The following is a 13,363-nucleotide window of genomic DNA, read 5'->3' on the forward strand; positions in this document are numbered from 1 at the left end:
GTGTGACAATATGTCAAGAGCAGAGAGATCACATCTTAACAGCTAACATTGAGTTTTTATCTTTTTATCAGTTCTGGTTTGTTTCCAGCATGTGTGGCTGACAGGTCGAGACAAAGAGATGAGAAATACTGTTAAGTGTTGTGCCTCAGGCTGATGTGTAGTAGGGCTGTCACTTTTTAATTAGAATTTTGAAAATGTATTTTAATGTGGGGGTGAAAAAAAAGTAAAGTAAGCCAGTAATGTTAGACTTCTTACTTTTAGGTTGTCATGTCAAATTTGATCAAACTTGATTTTTGGAAGAACTGGCAGCAGTAATGTTTCGGGTGTTGAACTAAAATCAGAACATAACCCTGCTTTCACTTCACTTTGATAACCATTAGCTCAGACCAAAGACTGCATATAAAGATGGATGACACATCTCCACTTCCTCCCCTTACCCAAAAAGGAAGCCAAAATATCCATCACATGCATTTGGAGTCAGAGTCTGTGCAGTAGCAATCGGTGGATGGAGCCGTGGTAGCAAGGTTCTGACTAGCACCCGACCAATCATGAGTCAGTCTCAGCTGTCAATCATGATGTTTCACCCTATTTTTAATTGCATCAAAAAGCCAAAATAACAGAAAGCATATGTAAGAAAAATGTATTTGAACATGGAGGAGGCAGGGTTTCTCACCTACACAGCAGCCAGCCACCAGGCAGCATCAAGATGCTTTGGCTTTACTTTTCATGTCGTCCATCTTTACAGTCTGTGGCTCAGACAAAACACCTCACAACTTTTTTCTCTTAAAACAATACTTGTAACCACATGTACATTGAAAGAGGAGCAGTCATTTTCTCTCCAGTCCATACAATGTCTTTGAATGAGGTTATAAAGTAAATAATGATGATCTAAACTAAAGCCACACACTGACACATGCTGGCTTTGGCATTCTGACGTAGATGGATTCATTCCCTACACAGAGGTTCAGCAAGGAGCAGGAAATCTAAAAGACAGACACCGGAGATTCACTCATATTACATTTTCTGCCCATGAGGACTGTGGACACTAAATTCTAAGTATCAGTAATTATGAGTCATGTTTGAATACGGAAGGTGATTTCCACAAAATGGCGCCACAGTGTGGTTGGTGAGGACAATATAAAATGGCCGTAGTTGTGGTGGTGCCAGCCAAAAGGAACTGGTTGGTTTGTGCGCACACAGCCTGAGATGAGCGGCTGAGCTGATGTTTGTATGAAAAAGCAGAAACAGCGAAGGGTAGATGAAAGAAAAGGGTGTTGCACTATAAAACCATACCCTCAATGAAACAATGTCACATTTTAGAAACAAACAAAAAAAAGTTGAATATTTGCACTATGACTCAGCGTCTGCAAGCCTCACATGGGTGTGGCCATGCTGGACTTGCGTTGCTGTAGCAACGCAGCCCACACGTTAGTCAAATACCATGTGCTGTCCACGGTTGAGGTTCCGGGGAACGTGGGCTTTCTGCTGCCGCTGCTGCTGCCATGGGCAACGGGCTATCAAACAACAAACGTGGACACGGGATCCGGCTCTGGCCTTAATGACTGTCTGCCACAACGCGTGGATTGGTATCGTAACCTGAAGAGGCCAAGCTTTATTTATAGAAAGAGGTTGATCCGCAGGATGCCTAATGAACTACAAACAAACACAAAACAGGTGCCTCCTCAGACACACACACACACACACACACACACACACACACACACACACACACACACACACACAGTCAGGTGATTTATTATCTTCTGTTCCATAAAACCCATCTGGAGAGAATGAATCGGTCACATTCTTTCTTTCCTCAGAGCAGAACAACAGACAAGTCCGTCTTTCACAAAAGACAGGACTAGCAGTAAACATATTTAAGAGTTTGTCTCCCACAGCTTTGAACTCCAGTCACTGACACTGACACCATCATTATTAATTGTCTAACTTTCATGAACTGGCTGTCAATAAGCTGAACCCCCCACAAGAGGACTCTTTTTAACTCTAACAGCTCGGACAACGTGACATTAGAGTTCAGGTGGATGAACATTAAACGAACAATAAAAGCTCTGACAGATAAGATCTTTTATCTTCGAGATGCACCAATGTGGAGCCTGAAGTAAGTGTTATCAGAAGCAGGAAACAAACTTCACTTCCTTAAACCATTCATTCCAATGAGAGGCAAGGACAGAGCACCACCCCTGCAGCATATAAACACAAACACAGGTATGAAGTTAATCCCATTCAGCATCAACAGAGGATCTGGAATGTGACCAATGATGGATCTGCAGAAAAGTCACTTCATATCTGATTGACTTACTGCCTGTACCAGTGTTGTCTTTGCTTTTTAAAATGAGATTTCAATCTTTGACATTACAGAACTTCAGGAATGCCCTGGTTGTCTGGGGAAAAAACAATCTCTCCACAGTCAAGTATAATTACCACAGTTAGAAAAAACATACCATAAAATGTACCCAACATGTGCTTTCATGCAGCAATGAGGAAACAAACTAGTCTGACATCAATGTCACAAAACAATGCATGGAATGATATAGAGTGTATGATTAAAACACAATGAGTCGAAGAAATATTTCATTATGCAGGTACGGAGCCTCAAGTAGTGGGTGCACTGAGATATGAGAACTGATTGTTCACATTATTCTCTAATTATAAATTGTGACTGTGCCCAGAGGGTTCTTGTTTTAATTTGTTGTCGGTGAGCTGTGAAAGAATCCAAGACATGAACGCTGGGAAACAGCAGCTCCTCTTCTGCAGGATTAATACAATGTCAGGTGATTCTTGTTAAGGCGCTTGTTCAATGTACAACACACTGGAAGCAATAAACACAACAAAACACAAAAAGAGAGCAGTGGATCTAGGAGTTTTCCAAATCAGGGACCACAAAGGGGCCACGATTTACTCAGAGGTGCCAATTATATGTCCAACAACCATGCACAATTCCTGATTTTGTGAGGTGCATATTTAAGTCATTCCTTTTTTACTGTTAGCTCTAAAGCTTCAGGCAAATGAAAACTGTGTTCTTCAAAAAGGCGTAAACATCATTAACACATTATCATATTTATTGGTAATACAAAAATAAGATAAACGATTTCAGCTGGGGTCAGTTCCCCCTGGCGCCACCCCTGGATACGCCCCTGACATAATATAAGCATCGCTGTGACTTTACCTTTGTATCAGCTTGTTTGTTTGTCCTAAAAACTACTCTTATTTCATACTGGGCATTCATGGACTTCCCACCCACAGTTTCCTCACTGCAGCAGTGGATGGCATTTCACTTTCCTCTGCTCTGACTTTGCTTTACATCCTGTTTTCCACTGTGACACCTACTTTAAAACTGCAGCTTTAAAACAATGGGCAGGCATCCCTTCCCAAACTGTCATAAAAACCAGTGAGCAGGAACCTGCTCCCACACTGAACAATGCAGTGAATTAATTCACCGCACATAAGTGCAGGAACAAAAAAAAGGGCTCCTGGATGAAATCATAAAGAGGTAACAATCAGTTTGCCCTGCAGGGGTTGTGGCCCCTGTTGGGACAAAACAGCAGAGTAACTACAGTCGACAGGAGATCAGGTTACTCCCACAGCAGCTCTGAGAACTGCTAAATGTTTTTGCAGCCTCCCTTCATGGTGCAGTCTTAGAAAGAAAACCACACCATGAGCTTCTAAAAAGAGTTAAGTGCAGCGGATCAGTGTGTGCAGCTAAAAAGGTGTGGGGCCTCCTTCGGTAACTGCATGAACAGTACACCCCTGTGGTAAAACTGAAGCCAGCAAGAGACGAGTGTTTCCTGAATACACAGCAGGAGAACTGTGAATAATGCGAGTATCAAATGTCGGCATGGCCTTGGGAGAGAAATGCAAACCAGTTCAATCACCTGGAAAATGTAACTAGCTCTCTTGTAAAGCAGCCAGAGCGACCATGTGAGATATGACCGGGACTCTGCAAGAGAATTTACTCACCCTAAGGGCATGAAATGTGAACCAGTGAGCACTGGAGACGCTACGGTATAGATAAAGATGTAATGTTGAAATATTATCACTCATATAAACATCACAGGGAAAAAGTTCTGATGTGAACACACACGCACGCACGCACACACACACACACACACACACACACACACACACACACACACACACGCACACACACACACACACACACACGTTCTTGGCATTTTTGCTTTATGAGTAAAGTTCATAGTAACTGAAGAATCATTGTTTGCCAGCTCTTCAAACATACTCCCACTTTCAAAAACATCTGATTATAATTCTCCTCGTATCAGTTTCACTGATATGTAAAGCAAACCATGACATACAAAAACATTTAACAGAGATCCAATGTCACTGTAACTAAATAATGGACCTTTGTTTTCAAGACACCTTCAGCTACTAGAAGACTAACAGTGCTGCAGTGAAGTGACCTGTTCCACCAGAGACGCCAGATGACACCTAAGTGTTACAGCCCCAATCGTAGGTTTATGATGGCGGGTGTAAAACATTCCAGATGTAGCTCAGAGGAACATGATGGCCTGCAAGGGCAGGTCCTGACCCAACCCTCCAGATTCATGAGAACTGAAGGTTGCACAAAAACTGCCCTAAAGAGAGTGAGTAAGTGTGTATCACAGCATATCTATCAGTGAAGTAATAAGACAAGCTTGTCAATACATGGGACACTTAAAGGTTCAGTGTGTAGAATTTAGCAATATCTAGAGGTGAAGTGTCATGTTACAGCTGAATACTCCTCATCTCACCCTCCCCTTCCCAACATGAAAGAGAACCTGTGGTGAACTTCAGTTGTCATGAAAACTCAAAAGGTTTTATTTTGTCCAGTTTGGACGACAGTAAAAATATAATTAAATATATAAAGGGCCCATTCTATGGTAAAGAAAACAACAATTCATACAATTTAGATGAAACACACCAGTGAAAACATCACCAGGATTATTTTATATTAAAATGTCCCTTTAACCTTAATCTTACACACTGAACCTTTAAGCACTGTGAATAATTTGGTTCCCATCTCATGTTGACACAGGTAAGGCCTAAAACATAAAAGGTTTAATTCAGGTAACTGTAGAAAAGGAAAAAAAACAAGAAACAAATATGTCTTCCCAATGGTCATTATAAAGAAATCTCTGTGTATTTCCTGTATGTAATTGCATTCCCATGATCCCCTGTTGGATTAATTAAATCACAGTACTTATTGGCTGAGCTTCAGATCTTCCAGACCATCCTCAGTGACAGTGAAACAACAGCAGTGATGAAGAGACACTCACCTGCGAAACAAAGAGAGACACAAAGTATTAGTACAATCAGAGCTGTGGGAAATAATAAACATATGTAAGCTTCAAAATAACATATTTATTACAGACGAAAGAATATAAGGATGGAATTCATTCAGATTCACGCTGCAGTAAATCCCATCAGAAAAACTGAGAGCCAGCAAACACAGGCTCAAAGATAAAGAGCTCCCTCATGTGTGTTGCATTAGCAGAGCACAGCAGGAATGAATACGGCCTCAGACACGAGCAAACACGTCAATCCAATGCGTGAATTTCCCTCCACATGTTGGGATGCTGGATTACATTATTGTGTTTCAACCTTCAGAGCAAGTTTATCTCTTGTCAAGTGGTTTATGCAACAAACTAAGACTAAATCTTGATCTTATAAATCCTGTTGCACAGAAAGAAGACGTGTGGGACTGACACATGAAGAGGGAAACACAGGATAATGTCACCATCTACTGGACAAAGCAGCAAAGCAGAACAAGAGAGCGGGCGAACTATGGAGGGATTTTTTTTACAGCCAGAGGTAAAATCATGACATTTAAAGCTATTTTAATTTCTAATATTTATGTGAAAGTGGCTGGTTAAAGCTATAGAGTGAGAAAAGCAGGGGTAGAATGTAACTTATCAATTTACAATTAGTACTGCATATAAGTACAGTTTTGAGGAATGTATACTAACTACTGAATTTATTACATCCACCAAAAGGGTTATGTTTTAATTACAATTGTTTGTCTGTCTGTTAGCAGGGTAATATGAATTTATTGAATCTTGCTGGAAGGGTGGGGTATGAGCAAAAGAAGGACCCTCACAATTTTGGTCTAGATTTAATTAAGGCAGCAGACAAGGGATTGTTTTTCACTTTTGTTTATATCAGTGTGCGAATTGGTGCAGCTTGATTTAATTGACTGATTGCGCAATAAGATGTATAAATCTGTCAAAATTAGCTTGAACAGTTGTAAATAAATGAACAAAAGATAATAACAATAATAGTTGAAAGGGCCCTCAGATGAGTGCATACCATCACCAAATCCAAACAGTCCCCTCTTGAAACTGCGTTAAAATAACTGGTTCCAGATTTTTTTCTTTGGATATGCACCACATCACAGAGAATGGTTCCCAAACACCCAAGACTATATTTTAATATGTGAGAAAATAACAGTGAACAGGGTCTGATCAGGACCTAAAATGTTCCAGACCTCCTCAGCAATGAAACTATTTCTGTTGAGATTCCAGACATTACACTGTATCCATCACGACGGGGTCAGTCCAGCTTGCCCACTACTATTACCACCCACGTTGCTCTGCTACTGTGCAGGCAGGACCCCTCGTGAGCACACGTACACTTCCACTGTGCATGTGAGCTGCGTATCCACACCAGTGCCACACCATCAGCCCTGATAGTGTTTCCCATGAGGAATCAACACTGTGATAAATCATCACCTTATGACATCAGTGATCAGGGGAATATCCCCGCTCTAAAACAGGACCTGTCTATCTTCTGGAATAGTTTTCAACAGTTGACAATGTTTATGGTGAATGTTCATGTTAAGTGTTTGACATTAACAGTTATTGAGAGGACTAGTGGGCAAGTTTTAAAGTTTTATGGACACTCCACATTGTGCTGCTCACTTTAATTGCTTATGTCTTCTTTTTAGGGCTTCACAGTTTGACCCTAATAGGACGATGTTAAAAGATAATTCAGGAAAGATAAAAAATGTAAACACAGACACAATAAAACCATGTTTATGACAATACAAAACATTTGTAAGGGCTGACCACAGCAGATGATAATGTCTAGGGCTGCAACTACATAAAAACTATTCTCACTATCAATTCAGCTGCCAGAATTTTCCATTACTCATTGAATAAATTGCCAAAGGTGAAATTTAAAAAGCCGTCAAATGATCAACATATGTTTTGGGAAGATAACTTGACTTCCAGCCACTGCATTCATCAATCAGTCACTTTCATGGGTGTGACCGTGTCCTGTTGACACAGGCTGGAGTTTGTCAAGTGGAGGGGAGAGCAGCTTATTCTGGACCTTTGCACATTAAGGATCAAACCTGTGATCTCTGACAAAGGACAGGCAACAGACTCTGTGCTTGTCAAGCTTCTGAGATCAGGTATTTGCAGTGTGAAACATACTTGCCCATTTTTCTTAAAGTTCGAGAAGATTGAGAGATATTGTGCAAACAGTTCAGCTGTGTGTGAAAGGAGCAGGGAGAGAGCTCTCATATACTCTGGTGCACCATCAACTGCTGCTGTCAAATCTAATAATGACAACAGGATGAGATACTGCTATCTTGTATGAAAGGGTTAATTTCACATAGTCTGCCTTACTTCTGTGAGATCTCCCTGTGTAACACTGCACAGATGCACCGGTCCTCCTCACAATTATGACATAACTCAACCTTGGTATTTATTACATTAACAAAACTCACGGTTAACCCCCCCTCACCCCTTGCTGCTCCGCTACTCACTGCACATCACCCACTTAATCAATGACCCAATCCTATTTATAAAGCACAGATTTATTGTGTACGATGACATTACATTTTGTTAAGATGTGTTTTTGCCAGAATCACACGTCATGTTTTACGCTCGTGAACATTAAAACAATATATTTAAATTAAACACAAAACAACAGGATGTGAGAGGAGGCAGCCAGACTCTCCTCTGGAACGTCCCGTCATCATCACATTTCCTGAATGGACAGTTTGCTGCTGGCTGGTGACATGAAAAATACGCTTGTCAAGGACAACGAGATGTTCCAAGTATGCAGTATTTAAAGGAAAGTCTGTCTTCAAGCCATATAACTGTCTTCCTGGAACATCAGTCAATTCAGTGTCAAAGGGATCTGTACTGTATCATTCATTGAAGCATATTTCCTTTTCAGGCCACTTTTTAGTTAATCACCATGTTCCATGAACGTCCAACTTGGTGAGAAGAGTGTTATCGTAAGAATAATTACAGTCAACAAATGAAATACTGTCCATATGCTGTACATATATAATAGTTATTATTTACCAATGGGTGAGAGGCAGGGACTCACATTCATACCCATGGGCAGTTTTGAGTCTGTACTTCATGCCACCTCCATAAAGAAAAGGCTCTGATTGGCCGTCAGGCTCAAACCCAGCAGCTAGTCATCCATCTTTATTTCCAGTCTATGGTCCTATCAGTCCATTCTGAGTTGTGCTTTTGTAGGGATTTGTTGTTCTGTAGCTGTCTGGTGTCATTTGAACATGATTTAATAATGGTAAACCCAGTGGACAGCCATGAGTAATGGCACAGTGATTTAATGCGACACTTCTTAACTAAGAGGCTGCAGATTGATCAAGAAATGTGTTTCTATTGCCATCAGACGCTGCTGCAGGGAGAAATATTTCATAAAAGAGGCACCGCTGTAAGAATCACTCACTAATATACGAACATTACTGCTCTAACAACCGGACCCTGAGGGGTCCAAGGCCCAAACTCACCTCTGCAATCGAATATTTGGCCACCCACTAGGAGCTGGTGACTGGAAACAGCTTCTGTCCAACAATAGCAACACACTAACACGCATTTCCACCAGTGTCAGGAGCACTGGCAACTGCCAGACAGACAAGCCTCCACCAGCCAAACATTCAGACACACACATTACGGCACCACTTCTCACTCTGTGGGAGGTCTTTGAGCCGTGCTGCAACCCGATGGCAGCTCAGTGGGGACGTTTTCTCTCGGTAATCCCAGAGTGTGACAGAGGAAAAAAGCGTCTTTGAGTGAGAGAAAAAATCCTCCTCTGTGGGCTGTGGACTGAGAGTCAGCAGCTCGGCAGCATCACACTGAGCAGAGAGTAATATGCTACTCAGGCTGCTGATACAGGACATAAAGTGGCAAGTTAGGGAGCAGTGAGCGAGGACAAGACAGTAAATCTGCTCAAGACCAAGGGGACACGGTCAGTTTCTATTGAGTCCAGAGTTACACCTCTGCAAGATGAATTCATCTGTGATGCAGCATTATGAGACCAGAGATGTGAGGCATCTCTGTCAGGACAACAAGGAGTGCATCATATGAAGTAAAGTGCATGTCTGTGTGGTTGTAGCACTGCATAGTGACTGAATGATTTCTGATTTTCTTTAATTGATGCTCTTATTCACTTTATTCTGTTGAGCCCTGGTGGTTCATGCTACAACTACAGAAGAGACACTTGGCACAGATGGAATTTTGTCATATGGGGTTGTGGAAAATGTCTGGAAAATTTGGTCTGAACATTTTGTTGAGTTTTGTTTTCATATTCTGTTCACAACAGCAGGAACATTTCCAGAGCGTTTAGGTGAGCAGTGATGTCTGGGTAGAGAAAGCAGCAGGCAGGACATGATATATAAAGCTGTGGAAATCACAGATCACGATTTCTTTTGGTTTACAGCAAATTGACGCCCCGGCATTCGCCATTATCAACCAAAGCGCCACTCATCAGCATCCACTCTCTCACGTGAAATCATTTGAATGCTTTTACGAACATTTTGCTATGGAAATTTTCAGGAACGCGGTGCATGTCTGAAAACATTTTTTGGCGTTTCGTCCAGTGCCATTGTTGAAATTCGAAACCATATTTGGAAGAGTGAGGGTTGAACCACAGCTCGAGGACACTGCACCCACTGGACCGTATTAGCGGTCAATCATAAAGCAATCATGCCCCATTGCACAACAACATTATATCAAGGGAGTGGCAGGGTCCTTTTCTCCGTGACAACAGACTTCTTTTTGCAAACAGTCACCCTCTGCTGGTCATTCAAGAGAATACAGGTTTCAAGCACTGGCTTCACTCTGAGGACCCAGAATCAATGTCAACAGTTTGTGAACACCTATGACCCTGATTCATCATCTGTCCATCTAGATCTGACAGTACCTGTGACTGTGTGACTGTACGTGCTAAGCATGATTTGTCCAAATTGAAATTAGTAGAACTGTTGCAATGAATTCACAGGCCTTACATTCAGTTTGTGTGTGGAAATGTACTCTCATATGTGATCCAGTGTTTTGTGTCTTGGAGATAGGCCTTTCAATTCAAAAGAATCCTGGTGAACAACTCGTGCCCATGTCAAATCTTTCAATAACTGCTGATACAGTTGGTTGAGTTATAACTTCAGCGTTCACCTCTCATGAAAAGAATAAAACAAACTCCAGGAAAATAACATGTTTTGAGGAGTGGTATGAGGACAATAGAGCTGCACTCCCCTCTATTATGTTAAAAACAATCATTAGCAGCTTTAAAACATGTTGTTCTGTGTTCCCTGCGAGTACAGACAAGAAAAGCAAACAGAATATGGACGACACATTGATTCAATGAGAAATACATGATGACAAGAAATAGAAGTGCTTTAGAGGAAAACTACTGGTTCCCAGAGTCTGCAAACTTTTTACAGACCCCCGGGAGTCTGCGGACCCCCATTTGAGAACCACTGCTCTGAAGGACACAATTAAATACAACTGCTTAATTCACATTAGGGTTGATTAGGGTTTTATCATTGATTTTGATTGACAGGAAATATCTTATCCATCGTACCAAACATGGTATTAAAGTTAAAGTTAAACATACAATGTATCGTATGCACTGTATGTTTATACTGATTTCAATTTTCTTCTTAACTGAATTATATTTCGAGCTGCACTTTATTCTTTTTTTTAATTAGCTATTAATTATTTGATTATGTTGAGGAAATAGTGAAGAAAATGCATAAATGAGATGATGTTGCCAAGATGCAGAAAAATATGAAATGTTTGTTTCATTTAATGTAAACTTGACCATGCAAATATCAGAATCTTCATAAAGCCAGTTTCTCACATGGCTTTGCATTCTTCTGTGGACCCTACATCCAACAAGAAGTCCCTGAAATCCAAACAGGACAATCCCTCTTTCTCTCTGACGGGACAGCCAAAGATGCAGATGCATCCCCTCAGACTGTGCACATATTCAGCTTGATGTATTCATAACTGCTGGATGACTTACCAGTGTCAAATTCCAATACACATTAGGCTCCATTCATTCTATTACAACCAAAATAATCCCTATCTGACAGAACACTAGTTAATGTATGTGAAGCAACAGATACAGGATTTTTTTTGGACCAATACAGATATTTGATGATATTAATTGACTTTTTACAACTCCTATTTGTGTAGTTTTCAACTGAAAAATGAATTAAGGAGCATGATGGTGGACCGTCATGACAACGTTTCAACACATTTCTTTTTTAAGCCTAAACTGATGATAACGGTCGGGTTCTTAAGCATCTGTCAAAGTGATCTTCCCGAATATTCTGCATACATGCACAGTCCATATGCAAATTTTGCTTGAGCATTTCTTTTACTACATCAGCACAAAATGTATATATGGTTTTATGTCCTGATGATATATTGTAAAAGAAGAAAATACATAAAGAAAACCAAAACAGATAAATAGAAAGTAAGTCGTTTTGTCTGTTTTAGGCTGAAGCAGTGATGTAAATACCAATTTGGGGTTTAGTAAAAAATCCTGTAAATCCAGTCACGCCTTCTGATTCGCAACATCTGCTGCAGCAGTTGAGTGAAATCAGAAACACTGAATGGATAACTATCCTTCAGTGTTGCTGCAAAATCTGACAACTGACAGCTTCAGTCTACCGACAGGCACCAGCGGACTCAGACGTAATCCTGTTATGCGTTTGCTGCCGTGTTAAGAGTTTGACCCATGTGCAGTCACAACCTCAGTAATGTCCGCCCCCGGTCTCCTCTCCACCTGTATCACTTTACCTCAGCTCGGCCACCTGTCTCCTTTCTCTCCTGTTCAGTTATGCACAGCGAGCGTGTCTTACCTTTGCTCGAGCAGAAGGCTTCCATGCTGAACATTAACAGCTACGTCCACAGACCAAGTCCAAATGGCCACAGTCACTAACTCCTGTCTCTCTCTCTTTTTTTGATCTCTTGCGTCTTGTCGGATCTTTGACTTTCTCTCTCTATCTGTGTTCCTTCTCCGCTCTCTCGTTCAAACACGTCACGCTGTGTAGATCAACAGATTTGGGAGTCCCCCCCTCCTCCTCTTTCACAGGTCAGAGCCGCCCTTCATAATAATACCTCTGTTTATGTGTGTGTGTGTGTGAAGCATTGGAGTGTTTGAAAAAGAGCAAAAATTTCTTAGCAGCAACAAAGGCAAACAAGGGTTGAACCGACACAAAGAGCATGAGTGAAAGGATCAAATTTAATCTGGCACAAAGCTCTTTGTGTCTTTGCTGCTGTGAAACATGAAATTAAAAATGCTCAATAATTACAGTCACATCAGAATATTCATGAGGCTAAATCTGAGGGTTTCATGCAGTTTCAAGTGGGAGAAAAAAAAGACACGTTCAAGGTCCAGTGTATCGTGAGAGCGTGTCACAGAAATGAACCAAGAGTCTCTTGTTCTACAGAACAAAAAAAAAAAGTCTGGGTGACAAATTCAACAGAGACAGCAGTCTTTAGTGATAAAGAGTCCCACAGAGGCAGAGGGCTGCACTGGACTGGTGCCATTTCTCTCGTCTGAGCCCGTCTTTGTGCTGACACTCGTAATAAGAAAGAGCATGTATGGGTTGTGTAACATACTATAAAGATTGGGTGGGTGTGTCTGCGAGGTGAAACAGTGCGTACATTTTCATCAGGTTTGTGATGTTCACATCGGTGCAGGTGGAGACATTAAAGTTTCTAAAAGTCTCACAATGCACAGTGAATTATATCATGTGGGAAGTGTAAATAGTCCCGCCAGGCAGGTGCCTGAGGTCCATTAAAAAAGGGTTAATGATTAACACATATTCATAAATTGCAGCACAGCACAACCTACATTAACCCTCACATGGAGATTCCTAGTGGACCCAGGGGAGAGAAGTGCAAATGGAGCCTGAGGATAAAGATTCAGCTACGCTTTGTAAATATGGTAAATGGCAGAATTAAAATAAATATGGATACAAGTGAACTCTGTTCAAATAGCTGAGTAAGGAGAGGTTCTACTTAAAGTGGACATAAAAGTCCTGTCATGATGACGCCTTTACTTGTCTCCTCTG

The 13,363-nt window shown here is 41.1% G+C and overlaps 1 protein-coding gene across 15 annotated transcripts in view; it reads right to left on the reverse strand.

Moving 5' to 3' along the window:
- The window catches only part of plecb (plectin b), a 126,989-nt gene that overhangs the window by 70,516 nt on the left and 43,110 nt on the right, over nucleotides 1-13,363 (reverse strand). For 2 of the 15 annotated variants that reach the window (XM_069537964.1, XM_069537960.1), the window contains exon 1: nucleotides 12,146-12,185. The exons of the other annotated variants lie outside the window; for them this stretch is intronic. In XM_069537964.1, coding sequence (XP_069394065.1) covers nucleotides 12,146-12,179 — 34 coding nt within the window. In that variant the 5' untranslated portion in view covers nucleotides 12,180-12,185. Of the gene's footprint in view, nucleotides 1-12,145; nucleotides 12,186-13,363 lie in introns of those variants that run through there. 15 annotated transcript variants of the gene reach the window in all.

This window comes from Paralichthys olivaceus, chromosome 13, assembly GCF_024713975.1.
Source record: "Paralichthys olivaceus isolate ysfri-2021 chromosome 13, ASM2471397v2, whole genome shotgun sequence".
NCBI lineage: Eukaryota > Metazoa > Chordata > Actinopteri > Pleuronectiformes > Paralichthyidae > Paralichthys > Paralichthys olivaceus.